The 22652-nt window shown below is 48.6% G+C and overlaps 8 protein-coding genes across 8 annotated transcripts in view; 5 read left to right on the top strand and 3 right to left on the bottom strand.

Moving 5' to 3' along the window:
- Positions 1-1896: 1896 nt before the first annotated feature.
- On the bottom strand, positions 1897-2968 carry LOC125959860 (THO complex subunit 7 homolog). Its single transcript, XM_049692844.1, has 3 exons — positions 2845-2968; positions 2651-2771; positions 1897-2572 (listed from the first exon to the last, which is right to left on the bottom strand). The coding sequence occupies exons 1-3, from the start codon at positions 2852-2854 to the stop codon at positions 1969-1971; spliced, it is 735 nt and encodes a 244-aa protein (XP_049548801.1). The 5' UTR covers positions 2855-2968; the 3' UTR covers positions 1897-1968.
- Positions 2969-3410: 442 nt separating this feature from the next.
- LOC125959850 (uncharacterized) lies at positions 3411-11456 on the top strand. The gene is made up of 3 exons (XM_049692827.1): positions 3411-3552; positions 3796-3911; positions 7601-11456. Exon 3 carries the CDS (start codon positions 8166-8168, stop codon positions 10680-10682), a length of 2517 nt encoding a protein of 838 aa, XP_049548784.1. The 5' UTR covers positions 3411-3552; positions 3796-3911; positions 7601-8165; the 3' UTR covers positions 10683-11456.
- A 421-nt stretch (positions 11457-11877) lies between these two features.
- On the top strand, positions 11878-13794 carry LOC125959163 (cytosol aminopeptidase-like). The gene is made up of 4 exons (XM_049691972.1): positions 11878-11897; positions 12308-12691; positions 12764-13294; positions 13371-13794. The coding sequence occupies exons 1-4, from the start codon at positions 11878-11880 to the stop codon at positions 13792-13794; spliced, it is 1359 nt and encodes a 452-aa protein (XP_049547929.1).
- A 557-nt stretch (positions 13795-14351) lies between these two features.
- Positions 14352-16228, top strand: LOC125959161 (uncharacterized). Its single transcript, XM_049691971.1, has 3 exons — positions 14352-14438; positions 14510-14580; positions 14698-16228. Exons 1-3 carry the CDS (start codon positions 14379-14381, stop codon positions 16211-16213), a joined length of 1647 nt encoding a protein of 548 aa, XP_049547928.1. The 5' UTR covers positions 14352-14378; the 3' UTR covers positions 16214-16228.
- A 73-nt stretch (positions 16229-16301) lies between these two features.
- LOC125959859 (mediator of RNA polymerase II transcription subunit 28) lies at positions 16302-18480 on the bottom strand. Its single transcript, XM_049692843.1, has 4 exons — positions 18322-18480; positions 17853-18254; positions 17517-17778; positions 16302-17416 (listed from the first exon to the last, which is right to left on the bottom strand). The coding sequence occupies exons 1-4, from the start codon at positions 18379-18381 to the stop codon at positions 17385-17387; spliced, it is 756 nt and encodes a 251-aa protein (XP_049548800.1). The 5' UTR covers positions 18382-18480; the 3' UTR covers positions 16302-17384.
- A 140-nt stretch (positions 18481-18620) lies between these two features.
- Positions 18621-19475, bottom strand: LOC125959864 (alpha-ketoglutarate-dependent dioxygenase alkB homolog 6). Its single transcript, XM_049692849.1, has 2 exons — positions 19348-19475; positions 18621-19290 (listed from the first exon to the last, which is right to left on the bottom strand). The coding sequence occupies exons 1-2, from the start codon at positions 19375-19377 to the stop codon at positions 18640-18642; spliced, it is 681 nt and encodes a 226-aa protein (XP_049548806.1). The 5' UTR covers positions 19378-19475; the 3' UTR covers positions 18621-18639.
- Positions 19476-19492: 17 nt separating this feature from the next.
- Positions 19493-22523, top strand: LOC125959851 (gamma-tubulin complex component 3). Its single transcript, XM_049692828.1, has 3 exons — positions 19493-19668; positions 19798-19982; positions 20045-22523. Exons 1-3 carry the CDS (start codon positions 19584-19586, stop codon positions 22289-22291), a joined length of 2517 nt encoding a protein of 838 aa, XP_049548785.1. The 5' UTR covers positions 19493-19583; the 3' UTR covers positions 22292-22523.
- A 58-nt stretch (positions 22524-22581) lies between these two features.
- LOC125959877 (uncharacterized) overlaps positions 22582-22652 on the top strand; it is a 537-nt gene continuing 466 nt past the window's right edge. Inside the window, exon 1 of the mRNA XM_049692863.1 lies at positions 22582-22652. This exon is cut by the window's right edge and continues 22 nt beyond it. The gene's annotated coding sequence lies outside the window, so the exon portion shown is untranslated.

Here is a 22652-nt window from a genome sequence, read left to right as displayed (position 1 = left end):
TATTTCTATCGAGTGCTAATAAGAAGAGTATTTAAACTTCACAGATTTTAAAATGTTGCCAGCATTTTGTTTGCAACTTGAACAACTCGTTCAACAATTATCTCCTTGACAGAACGAGAGACATGAGATCGCATGTCAACTTATCAACAGTTGCCCCACAAAGCACCAACGGAAATGAGGATTGGAAAATTGTCACTCCTTTCACAAGCCACTATGGCCAGCAAGCGTTGCAGTTGGTCCCTTGTGCCGTTTCTCGGCGCCACCGGACGCCGGGAAAAACAACCAAACAAGGGAAAACGTTTCTGGTGTCATAACCCTTGCACCATTATGCTTGGGAAGATAGATATTTTTAACCTTTTGCTCGTAATCTCCAACACCTTGTCAGCGAGAAATGCGAGGAGCGCTAACTCTCCCGGATTTGTATCGAGTTTCAAAGTGTTTTGCCTCAAGTCGGGCCCGGCGCAACACCAAAGGCAACCATTCGGTTCAGAAGCCAGCACCTCGTGTTTGGTCCTGCATGAGAAGAACCTCGGGCGACCAGTTCGAAGAACCTAGTAAGTGGATGGATGGGTCAAATGGATGCGACTAGGGGGACAGTTCAACGAAGAGGCTTGCTGCTGTCGATGTCGGTCGTTCGACGAGACAGAAACCATCTGTACGTCCATGTCTGCAATAGCCGTGCATTCACCTATTACTACAGAGTTCGTTCCGATGCTTGATTGAAAAGAATTTCTTTTCTGTAAAATTGACTCCATAATTAAATAGCTGGTATTAAATAACAACAAATTTTTAAGTAAATTAATCCAGAAAAATAGTTCAAAAAGAAATTAATAGAGTTCATTAAACATCAGTCTCTATCTAGCTCGTGCGTGTATAAAATATCAGACTTCAAGTACTCGACGGCAGACATCATCAAGCCACTTGTATCCGTGTTGGAGCCTGTGCCCGCGAAGATAATGATCATTTCTTCACTCGCGCTCGGATGCCGCCAGCAAAGGTGTCTAGCCAGCACTTGGCTGGGGGGTTCGATAGGATGATCCATCAAAGCAACAAAATCCGACCAGCGGGCAAGGCCAATCGAAGGCGCACCGCAAACAAGTAGTTCCCCGGAAAGCAGTTGAAGTACTGTGCCAACAACAAAATAATCTATCCGTGCGCTTCTCTACGTACACGTGTTGTGCGCATGGCCGCAACCCAGAAGCTCTCTAGCCTACTACTAGTCTGGATGGGGCTGGTAAGAGATGCTCCGTTCACCTTGATTCCGTGGAAACGATCGGGCGTTTCCAAGGGTACTTGACTGTACGAGAAACATGCTCCGACCAGAAGTTGCAGATCGAGGAATCGGAACGCCGTTCGCTCTTGACATATACTTGAACGGTGGGGCTAGAAACAAAGTTTCGATGCTTTGGCCGCCGCGGATGGATGATGCTGGGTTTCCATTGATGCTGGCCGCCGTATGGGCGTAGATCGGCTTCTATGTAAACTACTTGTGGCACGAGAAGTACTTGTAGAGACCGGTTTCGGTAGAAGTTGCTTCAGTTGAAATAATCCTTTTTAACTACTGTTTGCATGAACCGGCCGCGGTTTTCCTATTTGCTTCTCTCATTCACGTACTCACCTCATTTTGTGGAACGAGCTGGTGCCTCAATGAACAGACGGAAAAATTGACCAGGCTGTAAACAAAGTGTGCAAAGTGTGTAATGTTTAATTTCTAGAAATCTTTTTATAAACGGTGCTTTGATCATCGCAAGTATCTTAAGCCTGCCACACATAGCACATAGCATAGAAATTTACTAATAAAACGGCTAATTGGTGCTAATCCAGTATATTTGTCTGGGGTTACGGTACACACTCATGGCGCGGATCTGGGAGTTATCATCAGAAAGCGTTGTATTAAAAAAAAGCAATTTATTAATAATTACACTTATACATTTTCTGTGCGAACCACCGCAAATTACTTTAATATTCCTAATTCAGTTTCTCTGGTGAGGACAGTATCACTTCATCATTGTCTGAGCTTGCCGCATCATCTTCCTCCTCGATAACTACGGGTTCATCGCATGACATCTTTTCATCGACAGTTTCGTTTGAAACCTCGGCAGCTTCGATCGGCTTTTCCTCGGTGGCACTGGATGTACCAGTTGGCACCACTGACATCGTCGGATCCAGCTTGTCCTGCAGCTCCACTATCGAGCGCATCAGCACGTTAAAGTCCTTCTTTTTCTGTCCCAGCTGTCTCTCCAGATCGGCCTTCTGTTCTTTTAGCATGTCCAATTCCTCCTTCAACAATTCCAACTGCTTGACGGTTTCTTTACGATCCGGCTGCTGGTTAATGATCTTGGCCAGCACATCGTACTGCATGCGGTTTTTTCGTATCTTCTTGGCCAGCACCAGATTGTGTTTACTCTGGTCGATCTGCGTTTTGGCCGTTTCAATACCCGATTCGATAGCATCGGAGATGGCCGCGTAATTCTTCAGTTCCTGCTCCATCACCTTTGCATAGAAATCCGACTTTTTTCTGTCGAACTCACACTGTGCCAGCTGTGCGAGCAGTCGATCGTACATCGCTTGACTGTTGGGAATGAGGGTAGAGAAGAAGCTAATGAAAAATCACGAATGGAAACTGATGATACGTAAGATCGATACGTACTTGTTTTCTGGTGCATCGTTTGAATTGCACCACTTAATAAACGTTTTCAGCAAGTCGTTTAACCGTCTGTCGTCGCCGGTTCCATCTCCGTCGATTTGCAGGCGGCGTTTGATTACTTCTTCTGTAGGACACGAAGGAGAGAGGGGATTAGTGGAGTTCTTATGAATAGCTTACCAATTTCATTTCACACTAACCATCAGACATTTTCTTGCGAGAAATTGCAGAAAAATTACGCTAAATTAATGGAAATCGTGAAAATCCAAGCTCGTTTTGCTGACTTTTTTTTGTTATTTCTTTGACATTTGCCGAATTTGTTTACCACCGAAAGCGACGGCTACACGTGCGCGCGACTCTGCGCGATACGTTCCAATTTGCAATTTAGTTAAATTTTCACCCTTTACTATCCTCTACGCTTCAAACAAAAGTGCTGCAAACATCGATTATCGAACATCGACATCGATGCAATGGGAACGATGCGATGATATTCATATGCTATGAATTCGATGAAAAAACCCATGTGGATGCATGAAAATCAAACTTTTTTGATTACTCATCCAAAAATTGCATGAGTTGTAATCGCAGTAATCTTTGCGACAAATTCCAAACAAAAATATCATAGAAATGGATGCGTTTCCGTAAAAGCTGTAGCCAAAGTCGTAGCGGTGCAAGAGTGACGCAAGTCTGGACGCACGTATGGATATGACAGTAGTTTGGCGCACGTGTAGCCGTCGCTTTGGAACAGATCTATCAAAATTTGCCTCGGGAGAATAAATTGTGCAGGGTTGTAGTTGACTTGGCCAACTTATCGCGTAATTATGATGGCCGTTTTTCGCAGTTTTCAGTTCGTGCGAGGAAATTATACGCTGCTGTCTCGCCGCTTCTACGGATCAATGTCGAGCAAAGTATGTATTAAGTGTGTCGGAATGTGGCGCTCTAAAGACAAACGTGGCCGACGGGCACGGTGCGAGAAAATTTGATGGAAAGTTCAACGCTAACCCTTTGATTCCGTTCTCCGGTTCGCCGCCGCTCACTGATCCCTCTCCTTGCCGCACGCATCACCATTCCCCGTTACCGGCTGGTATCCTGCGTGCTGTCGTTCGCCGTTGCCACGGTCACCACCAACGGTGGGCCCTTATCGTTCGCAGCAAGGACTAGTGCTGGGTGTCTACTCGACGGATGATAAGGATGAGGTGAAGTTCACGCCGTACGCCCAAAAGTACAACGAATCAACAGCTGGCAAGCTGCTCGAGCAGATCAATATGTAAGTGTGTTTGATGCTTAGTAGATCCATTTTCATCCAAACAATCCTTTCCCGCTTTCCCGATTCACATGCCCGACATCCTGAAAGAGGCGGTTGAAACAGTGGAGCATTTCCGATTCCTGCCTTACTTCTTGTTCTTATTTTTCTCATCTCTTCCTCATCTTCCGTATCTCTGTATCCGCGCTATCATTCATACCAAAAGATTTGTTTTTCGTTTTATGACTCGGAACATACTATGTAAATACTATTTCATTTCTCGCTCGGCTGAATAAGCAAAAACCGAAGCAGGCCGTCATGTGTTTGATTTAACGGACTCCTTTCCTGGACCAGAAGAAGCTCCCAATCCCTGATGGGCAATCTACAGCACACATGCGATTCGGGATGGCAAAAGTGCCGCTGTCGTATCTGTTCTGTACAATTCCCTGGGCTCGCGTGTATACGATAGACTGCATCACATGCGCCAATACGGTACCCAATATTCTCTTGGGGCAGAACCATAAATCAGCTGCTGCTCGCCGTTCCCCAAGCTCTTCGTACGATCGGAATTCGCTCGAAGAATGAAATCGTTCGTTCGTAGAGCGCGGATGATTTTCCGCATCGAATTGACGCATTTCCGTACTATTCACGGTTTACCGAGATGATGGACCATTTGGGGTTCACAATAGCCGTTGGAAGCTGACGGCCGTTATAGAAGCCGATATCTTATCTTTCTGCGCACAGCAATTTGTCTTTGCATGTGTCCAACCGAGCAAGATAAGACACCCTCCATTCGTGTCTGCAGCGTGTGTGCAAAGTATTAAGTTGTTATAGCAGCTAATTAGTATCAATCTGCTTCCCCCGAGCCTGAGCCGAGTAAACCCGGGTCTGGGTGAGCACTTTCCAACTAGGCAAGCGACTAACGCCCGCCAGGTGCATCAGCTGAGCTATGCCAGTGCCAATCAAAATTACCAAACGTTGCTTGTTGAAATTGAATTGCCACGATAATACGATTACGACGGAGCCACATAGCCCCGGAATCTGTTCTTTGCATTAGGGTTTTTGTCACTCAAAAGCTCGTCCGTCCGTTGACATGCACTTGGCATGCAGCCGATGGAGAGGATCAAACGGTTCGCTAGCAAATCAAAGATATCGCGTCTCCAAGGCGCTCCACAAAGGACACACAGAGATAGATGGTACACCAGCGGAACGCTGGGAGAAATGGAATGGAATTGCATATCGATCCGGAGCGCATATGCCGGCGATGGGGTACACCAGCCCCCGGGGTCGACGCTATAAATAGTCCGCTAACCCCCGATGTCATTCGTTTTTTGTGTGATTGCCATTTGTTTTCGTTATCACAATTCACCTCACACTCATACACAAACAAAAACGCAATCACCCAGGCGCGCCAGGCCTGATGGTGCATATGATGATGAAGTCGTACCCCGTGACACCGATACGAGTACGAAAGCGAACTGCTCCGGCTCGGCTTCAGCCTCGTGTTAGTAACCGGCGTTGAGGTTGGCCACGTGAAAAGCCTTTTCTCTCTCTCGAATGACCCTTCACACTTCCAACCTTTTATGCTTCCACGGCCTGCTAATATCGCGATATTCGTTCGCGAATTGCCTTCGTGTGCGCGGCTGGTGGTTGGGATGGAAGGATTTTTCAATTTTCCTTAGAAGGCTTTTCCCTACCATACCACGGCCTACCCCATCTGCCATGCCCACCGGCGCAACCAGGAAAATCCACATTTCCCCTTTTCGGTACTATTTTTAAAAGTCACAGTTGAAGGACAGTTCGTGACTCGGGCCAAACCTGGTCCCAGCCGGGAGCGCACAACGACAAAGTAGTCGAGCCACTTTATCAGGGCTCTTTTTGGAGTGTGGCGTGTCAGATGTGATGGCTAGCACTAAGTGTCTCTGGATTCTTGCTTACTATACTGTGTTTGCCTCAACGGTATTTTACGCATTGATGTCTTTCAAGGATCCTCTCGTGGTCCTGTGCACTGCATCATCATGACCACAACTTTTGGTGCTTTGGTTTGGTGGCTTTTTACATTTTATGAGATGCTGTATAAATGAATAAATTATTGCAAGAAAAAAGGTTCCCCTCTCCGACCACCGTAAACGGCGTGTGGCGATACCATAGGAATGAGGATTAAAACAATCGATTCCACGACTGTGTCGGGATACGGTAGATTTTGGCTCGGATTTTAAAACGTTGGGCATCACGATATAGCGCGTTGCGACTACAGCAAAGGACAACATCTATAACTCATAGGAATGCTGCAGGATTATATGCTGGATATATAGAAACCCAAAGTATCCCAGGTGTGAAATGTGATGAAAACTTGCAAATTACAAACGGAAGCAAGAGATAGACGGGGAAAACTTATCCTCTCATAATCCACTCTAGATTTCGGAATTCACGGCGAGCAACGGCTGCTTTGATGGAGCGGTGAGAAAATTCTGGTGTTGGTAGTGTGCCATGTGGAACCGAGCGTACGAGCGTACGACAAAGAGCGCAAACCCATTAATGTGTTTTTAATTCCATGCTATCGGCACACAGCATAGGATTGTTGGCGTCAGCGCACACCAACACAGAAAGACATCCGCTTACCTCGATCTACCCACCAACGAACTAATTCTAGTGTCTATTTGGCACGGCCACATCCTTTTCCGTTGCGCCTGTTGTGTTTCATATTAGCTGTGCCTATGATAGATGTAGGTGTTCTTCCTGCAACTGAATGATCCCAGTTTGCTGAGCTGGTATTGGGGTTCGGAAAACATAAATCTTTAGAAGCACCATTCACACTTTTGTAATTTTTTTTCTGTTCAGAAAACAACGTAAATCATTGCAATGACCGAGAATGCTTCTTGGCAACATAATAGTACATTCGAATGTGCACATCTTGGCATAAACATTGGTGGAAGTCGAAATGATGGCTTTTTAATGCAAAACATACATTGTGTCGTTGTGTGGCGTGTCGTTGATTGATTCGCAGTAAAGAATTTGGAAGAACGGTTTTATTTCTTTGTAAGAGTCGCACGTAACGTAACGGTGGTTATCTGCAACGAGCACACGCGCGAAAAATTGCTTCATGAGCTTTGCACTACCTATCTTTTGTGGCAATTACCTTTTTCTACTTCACTCTCCCTCTCTTTCCACTTATTTCGCTGTTTTACTCCCTCTCTCTCTCTTAGTTTCTTTGTAGTTTTCCAAATACTATTTTTGCTTTTAGGAGAAGCACGACGTTTGTCTACTATTCGGCATCCATTTGTTTGTTATACTTCTGGGTGAAGTAGACTCACCACGACGAAAACCAGAGAACGTCGTATAATTGAAACTATTTTTTAAGCGAAGTTTTTAGCGAAGTTTCGATATACTTCTTTTTATCAGTTGCTTTGATTCATCGTAACCACTTTTGTGTTGGTAGCCAGCCGAGCTCTGTTGCTGTTGCTACAATGTTATAATTTTCGATTCGCTGTTATCGTTCTTCATATTCCTACTTTTTGGTTGATAACAGCGGAAACGTTTCTTCACGCTCGAACTGTAGCCGTTCTCCTCTCTTCTATATCCCCTACTCCTCTCTTCTATATCCCCTTATCCACTATCGTTAGGCAAAACATAGTACACATAGCAAACTCCCACTGCTTTAGTTAGCAAGCATAGCTCAATTTTCGTATTTTCGCCTTGTGCTTTCGTTTCAGATCCACTGTTGTTGTTATGTTCTAGTAAAACGAAAAAAAAACCCATTTGTGTCCCACGAATTTGCACGATATTGGGGGTGAAACAGTGGCGCAGCCAAAAAATAGGCATAATCGAACACTCGAAAAGCAACCAACATACATAAACACAAACATAGACGCGCTTGCATACCCGATTGTCCTTGTTCGAATGCAATCAAGGGGCTATTGGGATTTTTGTTGCAAAATTACCTTATCACAGTGCGAAGCCTGCTATTGTTCATCGTTAAACCATCGTTAAAGCGCCAGCAACAAGTACTGCGAATTACAGTTCGATGAAAAACAATAAGCCACACGTGGACAAACAAAGTGTGTGACTGTGTATCTAGTGAGGAAAAATGCTTAATATAAGTTAAAAGTGAACATACTTTGTACGCTGTTGTGAAAGTGGGAAGGATGAGATAAGCCTTTAAACGAAACAGAACAATTAAACGGCATCCTACCGTGCGTACATTAATCGCACCTGCCATAGGATAAGCGCAAATCAAACAAGGTGTGTGCTTGTATAAGCAACGTTTGAAACGGTGGCATGACAACGCGCCGCCATCAGCATCAACCGTCCAATGCGCAATCTTCGTCCTCTTCCAGCGGTGTAACGTCTGCAACCGGCGGCAGCGATTCCATAATGTCTTCCGGTGGTGGAACCGGCGGCGGTGCAGGCGGAGGAAGTAGCAGCGGTGGCAGCAGCAGTGGCGCAGGCAACAGCAAGAAGCGATTGGCCACCCTAAACGGGATACCGTCCAGTGCGGACGATAAAGCGAGTGACTTTCTCTGTCCGATCTGCTTCGACATCATCAACGAGGCACACATTACGCGGTGCGGCCACACGTTCTGCCACCAGTGCATTTCACGTTCGATCGACGTCACGAAAAAGTGCCCCAAGTGCAACTCCCCGCTCGCGACCCAGGATCACATCTTGCCAAACTTCGTGCTGAACGAGCTGATCACCAAGCACCGGCTCAAGATGGGCATGTTCGGTGGTGGTGGAGGTCTTCAGCGGAACCGGTCCCAGCCCGGCATGGTCTCACCGAAGGCGGGACAGCCGGGTCTGGGGGACGCAATAGGCAGCGGCGAAGGCGATACTTTGAGGCACTTTCTGGCGACGGAGTCGAAGAAGCTTTCGCTGTCGGACGTGAACGTGATGCTGGAGATATTGACGCAGCGCAAGACGCTGCTGGAGGCGGAATCGTGTGCCGCCCAGAATCGGTTACTGCACGAGTTTCTCAAGCATCTGCTGAAGCAGAAGGAACAGCAGCAGCTGCAGATCGCGAACGAGATCGCACTGATCCGGAGCGATCTGCTCGAGGTGGAGAAGGTACTAAAGGATGTACAGAGCAGCTGCCCGACGGTGGCCGAGGTGGAGCAGAGCGTGAAGGACGAAAAGGATGAAAATGTGGTCGCGATCAAGCGTCAGATTATAGAGATCATCGATACGATCGACAACATTGCCGTCCCCTCGAATCGATCGCTACTAGATGATACCTGCTCGGCGACGGATTCATATGAAGGTTTCAACCTGCATGGCTCTCGATCACGTGGGGGTGGTGCTGGTGGTGCTTCGCTAGCCGGATCCCTCTCGTCAACTTCGTCCTCATTTTTGGCCCGGAAGCAACGAATGTACCAACACTTTGACGATTTCGTTCAGTGCTACTTTGCAGCGCGTAGTGAAGAACTGTTCTTCGGTAAAGATCGATCCTTCAGTTCCGATTCGCTGATCGGCGAACGGACGGTGTCGAGTGGCGGTGCAAGCATCAGTACCGTCGGTGGCGATACGACTACGATCGGTACGTCGGCACCTAGTAGCAGCCGATCGCAACCACAGCTAGCGTCCGAAATCAACTCGAACGTATCGTCCCGGTCGTTAGACAACATGACAACACGATCGAGCGGTGTAGGAGGACGCTCCTCATCGCTCGATACGTTCCGTGAAAATTTGATCAAATTCTCCAAATATAGTGCCCTGCGGCCGTTGGCGACGCTCAACTATTCGAACAACTCGAACTACGCCTCGACGATCGTGTCGAGCATTGAGTTCGACAAGGACAGCGAGTATTTTGCGATCGCCGGCGTCACGAAGCGGATTAAAATTTTCGACTACTACACGGCAATCCGCGACGCAGCCGTCGATATTAACTATCCGATCAACGAGATGACCTGCAACAGCAAGATCTCCTGTGTCATCTGGAACACGTACTTCAAGCAGGTGCTCGCCTCGAGCGACTACGAGGGCATCGTGACGATCTGGGACGTGGTGACTCGAACGTGTACGAAAACTTACGAAGAGCATGATAAACGGTGCTGGTGCGTAGACTTCAATGAGGTCGATACGCGTCTGCTGGCGTCGGGATCGGATGATGCGCGTGTTAAGCTGTGGTCACTGAACGTCGACCATTCGGTGGCGACGATCGAGGCCCGTGCGAACGTATGCTGCGTAAAGTTCAACCCGAAGAGCTCCTGCCACCTGGCGTTCGGTACGGCCGATCACTGCGTCAACTACTACGATCTGCGCAACCTGAAGCAACCGCTGTGTGTGTTCAAGGGCCACCGGAAGGCGGTCTCGTACGTGAAGTTTCTCAACACGGACGAAATCGTGTCGGCCAGCACGGACGGTCACCTGAAGCTGTGGAACATCAACTCGCCACCCTTCTGTCTCCGTTCCTTTACCGGGCATATCAACGAGAAGAACTTTGCCGGATTAGCGACCAACAGCGACTATCTGGCGTGCGGTAGCGAGGACAATTCGCTCTGCGTTTACTACAAAGGCCTCTCGAAGCAGCTGTTCAATCTCAAGTTCTCCAGTTCCGGCTCTGGTGGTAGCGGAGGCACTGGTAGTGGTAGTGGTGGTGGTGGAAGCGGCAGTGGTACCGCTGGAGCTGGTGGCTCCGGTAATGGTGGTGGACGTGGTGCTAGTCTCAGCTCTTCCGACATGGAGCGCAACAGCACCGAGGGCAACGAGTTCGTATCGGCCGTGTGCTGGCGCAAGCAGAGCAATATCATTATCGCTGGCAACAGCGAAGGTGTCATCAAAATACTGGAAATAGTGTAGAGTCCGGTGGCGGCGGCGGCGGCGATGACAGCGGTGTTATCCGTTATTCGCTTCTTCTTCTTCTTCTTCTTCTTCTTCAACGGCAGCAGTAATAGAAGCATCAGCAGCAACAGCATCAGCAGTAGCTTGTCTACTATCAATCTTAGCTCAAGATATCCAAACAGTACAATTTCTACGGTATGAAATATTGCCGTCGCATCGTTCTCGCGTTGTAATCGTTTCCCTACTTTACCCGTAGCTAGTACCTTATTGTGAAAAGAGCGTCCGTACTAAAATAGGAGAGATCGAATGTATATATAGAGTGAGAGAGCACTATTTTAGTAGAACCTGTCCGAGAAGCACACAAGAAAGGCAGGTAGGAATTCCTGGGAAGAAGGAAGGTTTTATACGTTAACTTCATGGACTTGTCACGGCCATCCCTCGACCTCAGTTAGTTGCTCCAAAAGAGAGGACCTTTCATAGAAAGAGCAGGCGATCGTCAATTAGAGTTACTGTGGCCGCGAAGCTTAAAATCAAATGAAAGACCCCGTACCCTTTTCTGAATAAACAGGCCGTTTGCTCAGTGGACCAGGATAGTAGAGGGAATGTGCAAGACACCGTTAGATCATGAACAGGAATCAAACGATTAGAATAGGATAGGATAGCTCTAGTAATTCTAGGGTCCGAGTTATGTTTGTCGTTCGTGTGGTTGGTTTCCCCGTTACACGGCACGATTGCTTATTCGATAGCTCTCTCTCTCTCTCTCTGCATCTATTTTTCTGTCGGTTCTCCCCCCCCCCCCTCTCTCTCTCTCTCTCTCTCTCTCTCTCTCTCTCTCTCTCTCTCTCTCTCTCTATTTATCTATCTCTCTCCTTATCTCGATAGGTTTGTTGACTTTTAAGTATCGTTCTCGTTCGTTTTTTTAGTCCGATTAGCAACAGAACGGTGTAATCCTGTTTCTGTCATTATTGTCTTCGTCTCTTATCGTTATCGTACCTGTTAAATAAGAGTTGCGATGATGGTCGTTGTTCTTTGCCTTCCGGGCTCCATGTCACCAATAAGTAGCTTATCCATGTTGCAGTACTGTACATGTACTGAACAAACGACAGCGCCATTAGCTCGTATCGTCGTACCAAGAGAAAGGAAATCAAAGAAGAAGAAGGAGGAGTTTACTGATCATGTGCCTGGCTATGAAATGTACTACCGGAACACCAGAATGGCCCATACGTGTATGTGGTGAAGTTGAGGCAGGTTGAAAAGAAGGAATACTATTTTTGTCTAATTGTGAGTTTCAGAGAACGTATGTATTGTAATATCTTTTAAAGTGACTTGCGAGAAAACAAGGGAGATTAGATTGATTGATAAGGAAGCGTTACGTGGTGGAAGGATTACCTTGTTACACACGTGTTTCGTCCACACACACACACACACAACCACATCCGATCTAACAGGCAAGGTTCGCCTGGGCAATAATAAACTAAACACCAAACGGTCGTGATCCTCTGTTTCGTTAAAAATGAAATCCAATCCAGTTAATGCCGTTCCCGGTGCTGCTTTCCACGTTGTTGTATCCTCTCTCCACGAGTGAATTGCTGTTGTTGAAGTATCTCTTCCTCCTTTCATTGACACATTAAATCCCGATCTAGCTGTGGACCGGTGAAGGCAGGTCAGGCGCGTATCTTCTGGAACCTGGGCCAGTACCCGGCGGTGGCGGTAGCCGGTCTCGGTGATGCGAGCAAATGGGACGAGCTGGACGAGATCGATGGAGTGAAGGAGAATGTGCGCATAGCGGCAGCGGCCGGTGTGCGGGCTCTCGCGGCCAATAAACTCCCGGAGATCGTGCTAGAAGACCTGGAACACCCGCAGCAGGCGGCCGAGGGTGCCACGTTAGCCAACTACAAGTTCCAGTCGTTCAAGAGCGCTGACAAACGGACCAGCCTGCCGTCGGTTCGTTTCGCCGATGATGCCTCCGGCAAGGAAGACTGGCAACGGGGTGTCACCATTGCCGAGGCGCAGAACTTTGCCAGAGTGTAAGTTCGTGGGTATGAGACCCGAATGCGTAGATGGGTTTTAATAAACTTTTCCCCTCTTTTCGTTCTCAGTTTGATGGAAACACCGGCCAACCATATGACGCCAACGATTTTCGCCGACACCGTACGGGAGCGATTAGGTGCGGCCGGTGTCGAGGTGCTGGTGCACGACGAAGCATGGGCCAAGGCGAAGGGTATGGGTTCGTTCCTGTCCGTTACGAACGGTTCCGCCGAACCGGCGCGCTTCCTCGAGCTGACCTACAAGGGTTCGGCGAAACCGGACGAACCGTGCGTAGCACTGGTCGGTAAGGGCATCACGTTCGATTCCGGTGGCATCAGCTTGAAACCTTCGGCCAACATGGACCAGATGCGGGCCGATATGGGTGGTGCGGCTAATGTCGTGGGTACCTTGCTGGCGCTCGCCCAACTGAAGGCCCCGGTACACGTGAAGGGGTTCGTGCCGTTGTGCGAAAACATGCCTAGTGGTACGGCCACCAAGCCGGGAGATGTGGTGTACGCTATGAATGGCAAGAGCATTTGCGTCGACAATACCGATGCCGAGGGTCGCCTTGTGTTGGCCGATGCATTGTGTTACGCCTCAACGTAAGTACCGATTCGATTCAATCTTTCTTTCTTCGCAGTTGAACGATCATGCAGCTAATCGTTTATTGTATTGTAGCTTCGAGCCAAAGTTCATTCTGGACATTGCCACGTTAACGGGTGCGATCAAGGTGGCACTCGGAGACTGCGTGGCCGGTGTGTTCTCCAACAACAACGCACTGTGGAACGTAATTCACGAGGCGGGCTCGCAGACGGGTGATCGCGTGTGGCGTATGCCGCTGTTCAAGCATTACAGCGAGCAGATGTGTGACCATGGCGGGTACGATCTGAACAACCTCGGGAAAGGCAAGGGCGGCGGTTCGTGTACGGCAGCCGCGTTCCTGCGGGAGTTCGTCCCGAAGGGTACTCCCTGGCTGCACGTCGATATTGCCGGTGTGATGGGTGATTGCAGTGATCAGAGTTACACTGGTGCTAAGGGTATGACGGGTCGACCGATGCGTACGCTCGTTGAGTTCGTTACGAAGGCCAGCGGAAGTATCTAAAACAGGCCAGCAGAGAGCTCGTGTCCGCTCGCTCCTCCCAGTGTTTTCGTCGAGTATTTTCCTTGCATCTGCAAATGCTTTTCTTGTTATGCTACAAAGTCTACACAAACAAATAACCGGAACTATCATCGTGCCATCGAGACACCCGGTTCGGAGCATCACCCGTAACGATAAGCCGTCTTACGTTTCCTTTGGAACGATCTGAACCAATGAACGGAACCAGAAAACATTTATTTCCTTTTTTTATTTTCGTACGTTAATCCTGGGGCAGATTGATATTGTTGGTAAATAAATAGTCATACATTGCTAGTGGCATAATTGAAAAGAAACGGTAGTTTGCGTTATTAAGGTAGAAACCGTTCCTCACATTTTACCGAAAAGGTTCGCCAACCCCCTTCTACCCCTTCCGCTTTCTTTGAATAGGCATTTCCCGCCAAACGCGTCGATGCCCGGTGACAGCGCGCGTGTTGTTTATGTTGTTGACATCGTCGTCAAGGGCAACGATTTGCCGCAGTCCTAGCAACCGTTTTTTAAAGCTGGTTCCTTTGATTTGCTTCCCTAGGTTTCGGTGTGCTGCTAAAGTGATGGAGAAAAAATTTGTCTCCGCATTCAAAATTAATGGTGTTCCCATTCTACCTCCTTTGGTAAGTGTCCAGCGCTCTGAGCTGTGTATCGCAGGATTTCACTTGAATGGTGGTTTTCCTTGCGTTTGCAGATTAATGATGAAGTACGTGCAATGATAAACGATAGTCGGCAAAAAGCGATAGAGATCGAGCGTAGAATTTTGCAAAAGCGAAAGGAAGCGGCTGCTGCTGCTGCTGCTGCCGCTGTTGCCGCTGCTGCTGCTGCTGGAAACGATCTACGGCCTGTAAAAGTAGAAGCCGAGGAAACTTCGTTGAACAGCGAGGAAACGATCACAAACAAGGCTGATGATGATGATGATGATGATCCTTTGAAAAAGCATGAGAACGAGCAGCTACCTACTGAAATGGTTGACCACCGGAATGGACACGACGATCACGATCAATCAGAACAAACACCAGTAGAAGGATCATCACTCGGTGATGACGAGGCGCCGACGGTCATTTGTGAGCCAGACCCCGAAGTGATCGCAGAAGAAGCGCATAAAGTGGATCATGTGGAGCCAGAAATCGATCAGCTCGATTCATGTGAAACAATAATGGAAGAAAACAATGACCCGTGCGATCCAAAGCAGGTGGCACTATCCTTAACACGCACAGTAACTCCAACCGGGTTGGCGGAGCAGCTCCCCTGGGTGCCTTTAGTTCGCTGCAACACGTTCGATCTGCAGAAACCCAGCATCGATTTGAAAATGCTACAGAGCGTGCAGCACTCTACGCCCGTTGATCGGTCCAAGAGTGTGCGGCCACTTGATCCGGCCAAGACGCCGCAGGAGGATCAAAACGAAAAAACTACTCAAATCGAGCGCTTGTCCATTGATCTAGTAGAGGGTAAGAGTATCGCTAAATCTTGCGAAAGTGCCCCAACATTGTGTTCCAAGCAGATGGACCCATCACTGCCCCGTATTGTAGCAACACTTGGTGAGCCAATATGTAATCTCAAATCAATAGCAATAGAGTCTGTTCCGTTGAAAAAGGTTTCGAAAGGTAAATCCAAATCGCGTTCTCGTCGTAGCAGCAATTGCTCGGGCTCGTCCACGTCCACCGTCAATTTGAGCGTGGAAAGCATTTCCAATGCACTTTCGGAGCACGAGAAACGCATGAAGGAGTTGTTAAAGCGCCAGGAAGAAGAACGCATGCTGCTGGAGAGAAAATTCCGTGAACAAACCGAGGAACTAGTGGCGCTCTGTGCCAAAGCCACGATCAACGGAAACCCTCCAGTTTCACTGGAGTCTAACGGTGCAGCTGTGCTAAAGACTAGCTCCACCGTAAGCATGTTATCACTCTGCGATATTTCGTACGATTCGGCCCCTGATACGGATACAGACGCAGCTTATGTTACGTGCAACAACAACGGAACATCGGACGAGCTGTTGAGCGGAATCGAGGAACCGGCCGCAAACACCATCGACACAAATGGTAATGGTGGCAGCCATAGCATCCCGTTAGAAGATTCGCTGCAAAGAGTGCAACGTGCCGCTATCATCATCAACGCCTATGCAAGAGGATACTTAACCCGTCGCCTCTTCCAAACCAGCGAAGTGCAAAGCATCAAACAGACGATCGTCGATATACTAACGTTTATTGTAAATTCGCGCAACGGACAGGGAGACGATCTCGATGCATCGTTACGGCGCAACGCCTTCAAACACATTGCCTTCTGTCTCGATCGTCTGCACGACGTGTTTGTCAACTATACGCCGCAGCAGCGAATGCAGATGATCCGGCGAGACCGTTACCTTAAACGAAAGGAAGCAGCGCTTCCACGGACAAACTAAAACCAATGAACCTGAACACTGCCGCCCATGCAGCTCTTGCCGAAATGGTTCCTTTCACCAAATGAAACTTATACACTTTTATATAAACGGATGTTTCTGCCTCAATCGATATATATTTATTGACCTTTTCCTTTCGTCCAAAATTGTTCATTCACCTAGATAAAAGCAGTACACTCTTGGTTCGAACTCTCATTCCCGCTTTTCAGAGCGAAAGCCAGGAGGGCCAAGGGAAAGAGAAGGCTTTCTTAAAGGAGGAAGGTAACCTATGGGACGGATACTCGATACATATCCTGAAAGAGAGGCTGAAATGGAAAATGGGAGATAAAATAGCGGATGCATCCGTCCGCGTTACGTAGCTTCATAGTCTGCAACTAGAGCGCGAGGGTAGCGGGAGTAGCGAGCACACATTTTACATTCGCGAAACCGTAAAACCGTTCACCGGTTGCGTTCTGTGGTTGACGCCGCGCACGTGCCTTACGTTTGCGCGATTTCTTTTTTTCATCTACGGACTTTAGAACAATTTACACATTTGTTAGAGATACTAATAAGCAGAAGAAGAAGAGTTAGAAGAAGAACCTAATATATAAAAATGCAAACTCAGCAATGCTGGATGGGGGAAGGGGATCGAGTGTTGATCGATGCTTGCCGCAGTCTCGATTGCAGGACAAGGAAATGGGCAAGCGTTATACACAACGAGTAGTAGGTTCCAGGTTCGTGCAGAAGGGTCCGTTGTGTGTGTGTTTGTGTGGTTTTATATGTGGGTGTGCATGTGACCGAATGTACGGGGACCGTGACAAGTGTGGCAGGGTGATGATGGTGTTCTACCTCGAAGAATGATCATTTCACGAAAGAATTTTCAATAAAGCTTTCTTCTTACTGCATTTTACTGTAGTCTCTTGCTGGTTGGAATTTCACTTGATTGGACTATGGCTTTCGCTCTTCTGCAAATGGAGGCCGCTATACCGGCTGCACCCGTCTACCTAGTAACCTTGCAATAACGATAGAGAACGAGGTGGAGCGCTAAGCTGGGTAACGCCTGCCGCAGGGGTGACTTCCACCCCGCTTCCCAGCCTCAGGTTAGGGGACCACCGTGAAACTCAGCTGAAACGGCCCCACGACCCCGACCTCTTCCACGGCCACGACCTCTACCACGACCCCTGCCCCGCCCGCGTCACCTTCGACCATCGCCCATGCCCACTAGATCTGTAAAGAGATGGAATGGTCATGCACGTAATTAGCGATGAACCGTTCGATGCTTAGCAACGTGTGGTAACCCTAGGACCGATCCGGACAGGTGGCTCACCTATATTGCTAGCCGTTTTCTCCAGATAAGCCAGCGGCCCCTGAAGATTAGGCCCTGCTCCCGGTGGAAACCCGGGACCGGGGCCTCCACCTTGTCCTACACCCCGTGGTACACCACCCTGCTGGAAGAGCTGTGCGTTACCGGCACCCATTGGTAAAGATTGCTGCATTTGCTGTTGCATCTGTTGCTGCTGTGCCTGCAATTGCTGCATCTGTTGCTGCTGTTGATGCTGATTCTGCATCTGTTGCACCTGGGACATGTTCTAAAAAAAACATGAAAGACAAGCATCAGTGGTACAGAAACGGTTCTGTATTGTACAGGAAGTAAGGCCCTTACCTGCATCGGAAGACCCATGCCACCGCCCGGCATTATTGCGCCCGGTGCACCGCCAGGCGCACCGCCAGCAAGATTCCCCCGCATGTCGGGTGGTAGCGATTGTATGGGTTTGTTGAAGTTTTGCTGATCCGATAGTAGTTGTTTCCAGGTTTCAATTTTCTCATAGTGTTTTCTTATCAGCTCGTCTTTACGTGCAATCTCTTGCTTGAGGTCGAAGTTTTCCTCCTTCAGCAGCAGATCTGGTTTCAATGCCGAGAGCAGGAAACGTTTCTGCAGAAAGAAGGCTTCCATCTGGCGGGCCAGATCAATAAACTTGAGCGTCGTCTGATCGACTTCCACCTTGATTTCATCTTTGTCGATCCCGGTAGCCGATTCTTCCTTGGTGAGTGCGTGTATGCATGACTGAAAAGACACCGGAGCAACGTTAACGCCGTGACGGCCAATGGAAAGGGGTAACCGTGCCACCAACCTGAAATGCTTCCTCGAGCTCATCCACCAGATTTCCACTTCCGTTCGACGAGGAGGCCATCGTGACCGTGTACTATGCAGCAGCTGCTTGGACCAGCAGCTCAAATTTATTCTTTTTCAAAACGGAGCGGAGAAAGATTTGTTCGTGTTGTCCTTGTTGCGGTCGCGAATTGTTGTGACGTTTGTTGTTTGCCAAGGTTCTTAGACAACGGTGCGACTCGGCGGCTAGGCGGCCCATTCTTTCAGCAGAATTTTTGAATTTCGTTGCTACTTATCTTCTTTTTTTGCAATTTATCAGCATAATGAGCTTATCTAAAGCTTAAAACAACTTTATTTTCATTTTTGTCGTCTTTGGTACGTGGCGGATGGTTAAAGAAACTCGCGTTTCTCTGTGAAGTAGCTCTCCAAGCTTAACTTCGCTTCCAAGCTGCGAAAGATTGACTACACCGTCGTCAATTAAATCCTCATCTCGTTCCTGTATCGCATGCAGATACCTGTGATACATATCGTCCTTTACAACCAATAAACTTCGCGGTTCGACCAACAAACTAGCTATCCTGCCACGTACCAGTGTGCTGGTATCTAAACTTTCGCTTTCGCTTTGTTCAAAGTATTCCAGCAAGGTGTGTGATCCGCACGAAATGGTCGTGATAGTGGGATAAAACAGTGGTCCATCTAGATGCGGCATAATGCCTTGGCCCGGCAGATACTCGTTTACCAGCACATGGTTCGCTTTCGTGTCCTGATCAAACACATCCAGCGCGTTGATGCGGTCCACATATCGCCCCAACCAGGCCGGTATACTTTCTGCTATCATTCCTTTCGGATGTGGTATGCCACCGTAGTTGATCAGCCGTCGATTAGTCAGATGAGTCCATTTGGGTTTCGGTGTCCGAGACACTGCTTGTAGTATGCTAGCTTCCTCTTCGGGAGTGATAAAGTTGGGCACATAATACACGGTTGCCGGGCACTGGAATGGAAATGTATGGTAGAGTTTGGGTATGCACATTATGTACCCTTTACGTACACTCTTCAGCTCCGACTCTTTCCAATTCATTTCGGGGCACAACGCAGCACAGGTCAGGGATAAAAAGATGAATTATTTTGTGTGTCATGATTCGCGGACGCCGTCACAACATTTTTCGTCTGTCAATCCAAGTGTCACCGAGTAAAGCCGCCCAACCGACAGGCGTTGAGTGGGAAAAAATGTTCTGGTGCTAGAGAATTTAGAAAATAACTTAAGAAATCAATAAAAGCGTGACCATGAATCGTAACCAGCAACCCAACTATCCCGTCATCTATGAGCTGCTCAAACAGCTCTGCCGGAATCTCGCCGGGGAACACTCAGGTACGCTCCGCACTGGTGGTGTTTCGCAAGACGCGGTGAGCCGCGCCCGCGGCGGCATCTGTTTTGTTTTGTTCGGTTTTCACCCAGCCATCGCAATATTTTTTGCTATTTTGGGTATCCGTTTTGCAGACGAAGTACTGAAAGTGGTAACGCAGCTCATTAGCCACAAGCCGAACTCGATCGTTGCGTCCGGCAGCTCCTCGATAGCCGCCAGTGAATCCTCCATCGTAGCCCGCATCAACCGCCGGTTAGCTTCCCGAAGCCAGGCCAGTGTGACCGTGTTCAGCGGGTTCTACGAGCAGCTGATTTCGACCGTAAGTAGACGATGACTGCCTCGGTGGAATGCATCATTTTAATCGCTTGTGTGCACCTCCAGACCGAAAGCAGACAGCGGGCACCGATTCTGGAATTCCTGCTGAACCTTTCGGAGGCAGATAAATGTGTGGGGGCAAGCGCTTTGCAGATTGACTTGCGCCACGATACGGGCGGCATTGGAGGAGGCACACTGGATAGTGCGATCAGTAAGCTGAGCCTCGATTCCGGCATCGGTAGTGTCCGCGCGATGTACCCTGTGAGCGCCAGCAACGGCACGATTGTCACCAATGGCAACACCGAAGGGGTTGCTGCCATTAGCAACGAGCTAGAAGAAAGTATGATCCAGGATGTCATCTACGCGTGCACCGGTATAGAAGGCAAGTACCTTCGGAAGAACATTGTGACAGGCGAGTTTAAGCTCGATCATGTTATGGGCCGCAATCTCGATACGTGCGACGCTGGAATGCTGCTCCGTTTGGCCGAGGTTGGGCATTTCTACAACAAAACCGTAAAGTTCACCGACCCGAAAAGTGACTCCTACCTAACGGGAAGCTTCGGTCAAGGTTACATCACGGCCCTGCTAAAGGAGCTAACCAACTATTACGGATTGATTGCGAATCTCCAGGAAGCGCTCAACAGCCGGTCGGAGCGGATGACGCTAATGCGGGTGATGGTTTGGTTGGTGGAACCGATGGAACGTCTGCAGTGGCTGTCGGTAATATCCGAGGCGTGCCGCGAGAAAAAAGGTGGGGAGCTGGCGTCCGCTGTGCACAAGTTCATCTGGCACGGTGACCCGATGGTCCGTACAATGTCCCGTGAATTGCTGCAATACGCCTGCATTCCACTGCAACAGATGCTGACACAGTGGCTAACGGATGGCAAGATAGTCGATCCAAATGCGGAGTTTTTCATCGAAAAGATGACCGAAGTCTGCTACAATCGTCTGTGGCACGATCAGTTCCGGCTACGATTAAAAATGGTACCAACGTTCATCTCGAATGCCCTCGCCAATCAGATACTGGTCATTGGCAAAAGCATAAACTTTTTGCGTGAAATTTGCAAAGATCGTGCGCCGGTACGAGAGCGGACGGATCTGAGTAAATGTCTCAGCGAGCATCTGGAGTATCTGTACAGCCCGCACAGCAACACGGAACTGCACGTACTGATCGACAGTGTGTATCTGAAGACGTCCAAGCGCGTTCTCGACATCGTGCTCGGCCCACATCGGCTGTTCGATCATCTAAAAGCGATGCGTGACTATCTGCTGCTCGGTCAGGGCCATTTTGCGGATCTGCTGATGGAGTATCTAAAGGAAGAGCTCGATCGGCCGGCGAAAGATATTGGCCAGCAGGAACTCTTTATGACCGTAGCAGAGGCAGTACGCAAATCTTCCTGCGAGCAAGAAGATCCGGAGGTGCTGAACTATCTCGACGTCTACTTCATGTGCCCTTACGAGGGTGATACGGGCTGGGATGTGTTTTGCTTAACGTACAAGGTTCAGGAACCGCTCGGTACCCTCTTCCAGCCGGTGCAGAACTCCTACCGTGCTTTATTTAAACAACTGTGGAACATGAAACGATTCGAGTACATACTGTCCAGTATTTGGCGTAACCAGATGCTGGGAGCACGTTGTTACAAGCCGATTGCGTCCGACATAAGCGTTATTATGCAGCTCCTGCAGACCTGCTGCGCGAAAATGACCAACCTCATCTCGCAAATGCAGTATTACATCCTGTTCGAGGTCATCGAATGCTCGTGGGTGCAGTTTAGCGCACGCGTCGGGCAAGCGAAGGCACTCGATGATGTGTTGGAAGCACACGAAAAATTTCTCCAGCGCATCAGGATCGGCCTATTTATTGACGAGTCAACATACGCGTTAACCACATCGTTGGAGGATATCTTCACTTCGGTTCGCGAGTTGGACCAGTGGCAGATGAACTTCTTCGACCTGTGCAATCGCGAGCTGAATTCGCGCAAGGCTTTTGAGGATCACATCCGGGAAAGTGAGGTAGCCGGCACGTACGGTGTAACGGCCGAGCGCACACTCGAGCGAGACGAGGAGCGACAGCAGTTTCAGCATCAATTGATGTTATGCCAGAAATCGATCATTATGATTGGTTCAAAGTACGAGACCTCCGTACACCAATTTCTGTACAAGCTGGCCAGTTCACCGACGGAGTCATTGCCGCAGCTGTGCATGAGGTTGGACTACAACGAGTACTACAAACACCGCGACTCGCGTCACAGCACGACGTTAACCTTTCAGTATATGCGCAAAAGTATGGCCGGTAATTTCGGGCGCAAATGATCGAGCGAACCCGGCGGATGCATAAGGAAGTCCATCCCGAAACAACTGCAGCCAGTGAGGCCACTGGTGCTGGCACGCCCGAGCATATCGAAAACTGTCCTAAACTCGTTGCTTCTTCAACGTGCCCATGGAAGTTACAACTGTTGTGAGTTGATGTAGCAAGCAAGAGCTTATTCGCGATTACTAACATCTCGTTCCCGTTGAATTTGCATAAATTATCCGTAAAATAAAAACTTACAGAAATAAGAAACATCTTGGGCTTAACGGTTTTCTTGTGGTTCGCGTGTATAGAAACCTTGGGCAAAATGGGGCCGTCTTTGCTCTGTTGACAGTAGTTTTTTTTTGCCGTGAATCGTGAAAG

This window comes from Anopheles darlingi, chromosome 2 (genome assembly GCF_943734745.1).
Source record: "Anopheles darlingi chromosome 2, idAnoDarlMG_H_01, whole genome shotgun sequence".
NCBI lineage: Eukaryota > Metazoa > Arthropoda > Insecta > Diptera > Culicidae > Anopheles > Anopheles darlingi.
The sequence above is the reverse complement of the archived record's forward strand: the minus strand, read 5'-3'. Positions and strand labels throughout refer to the sequence as shown.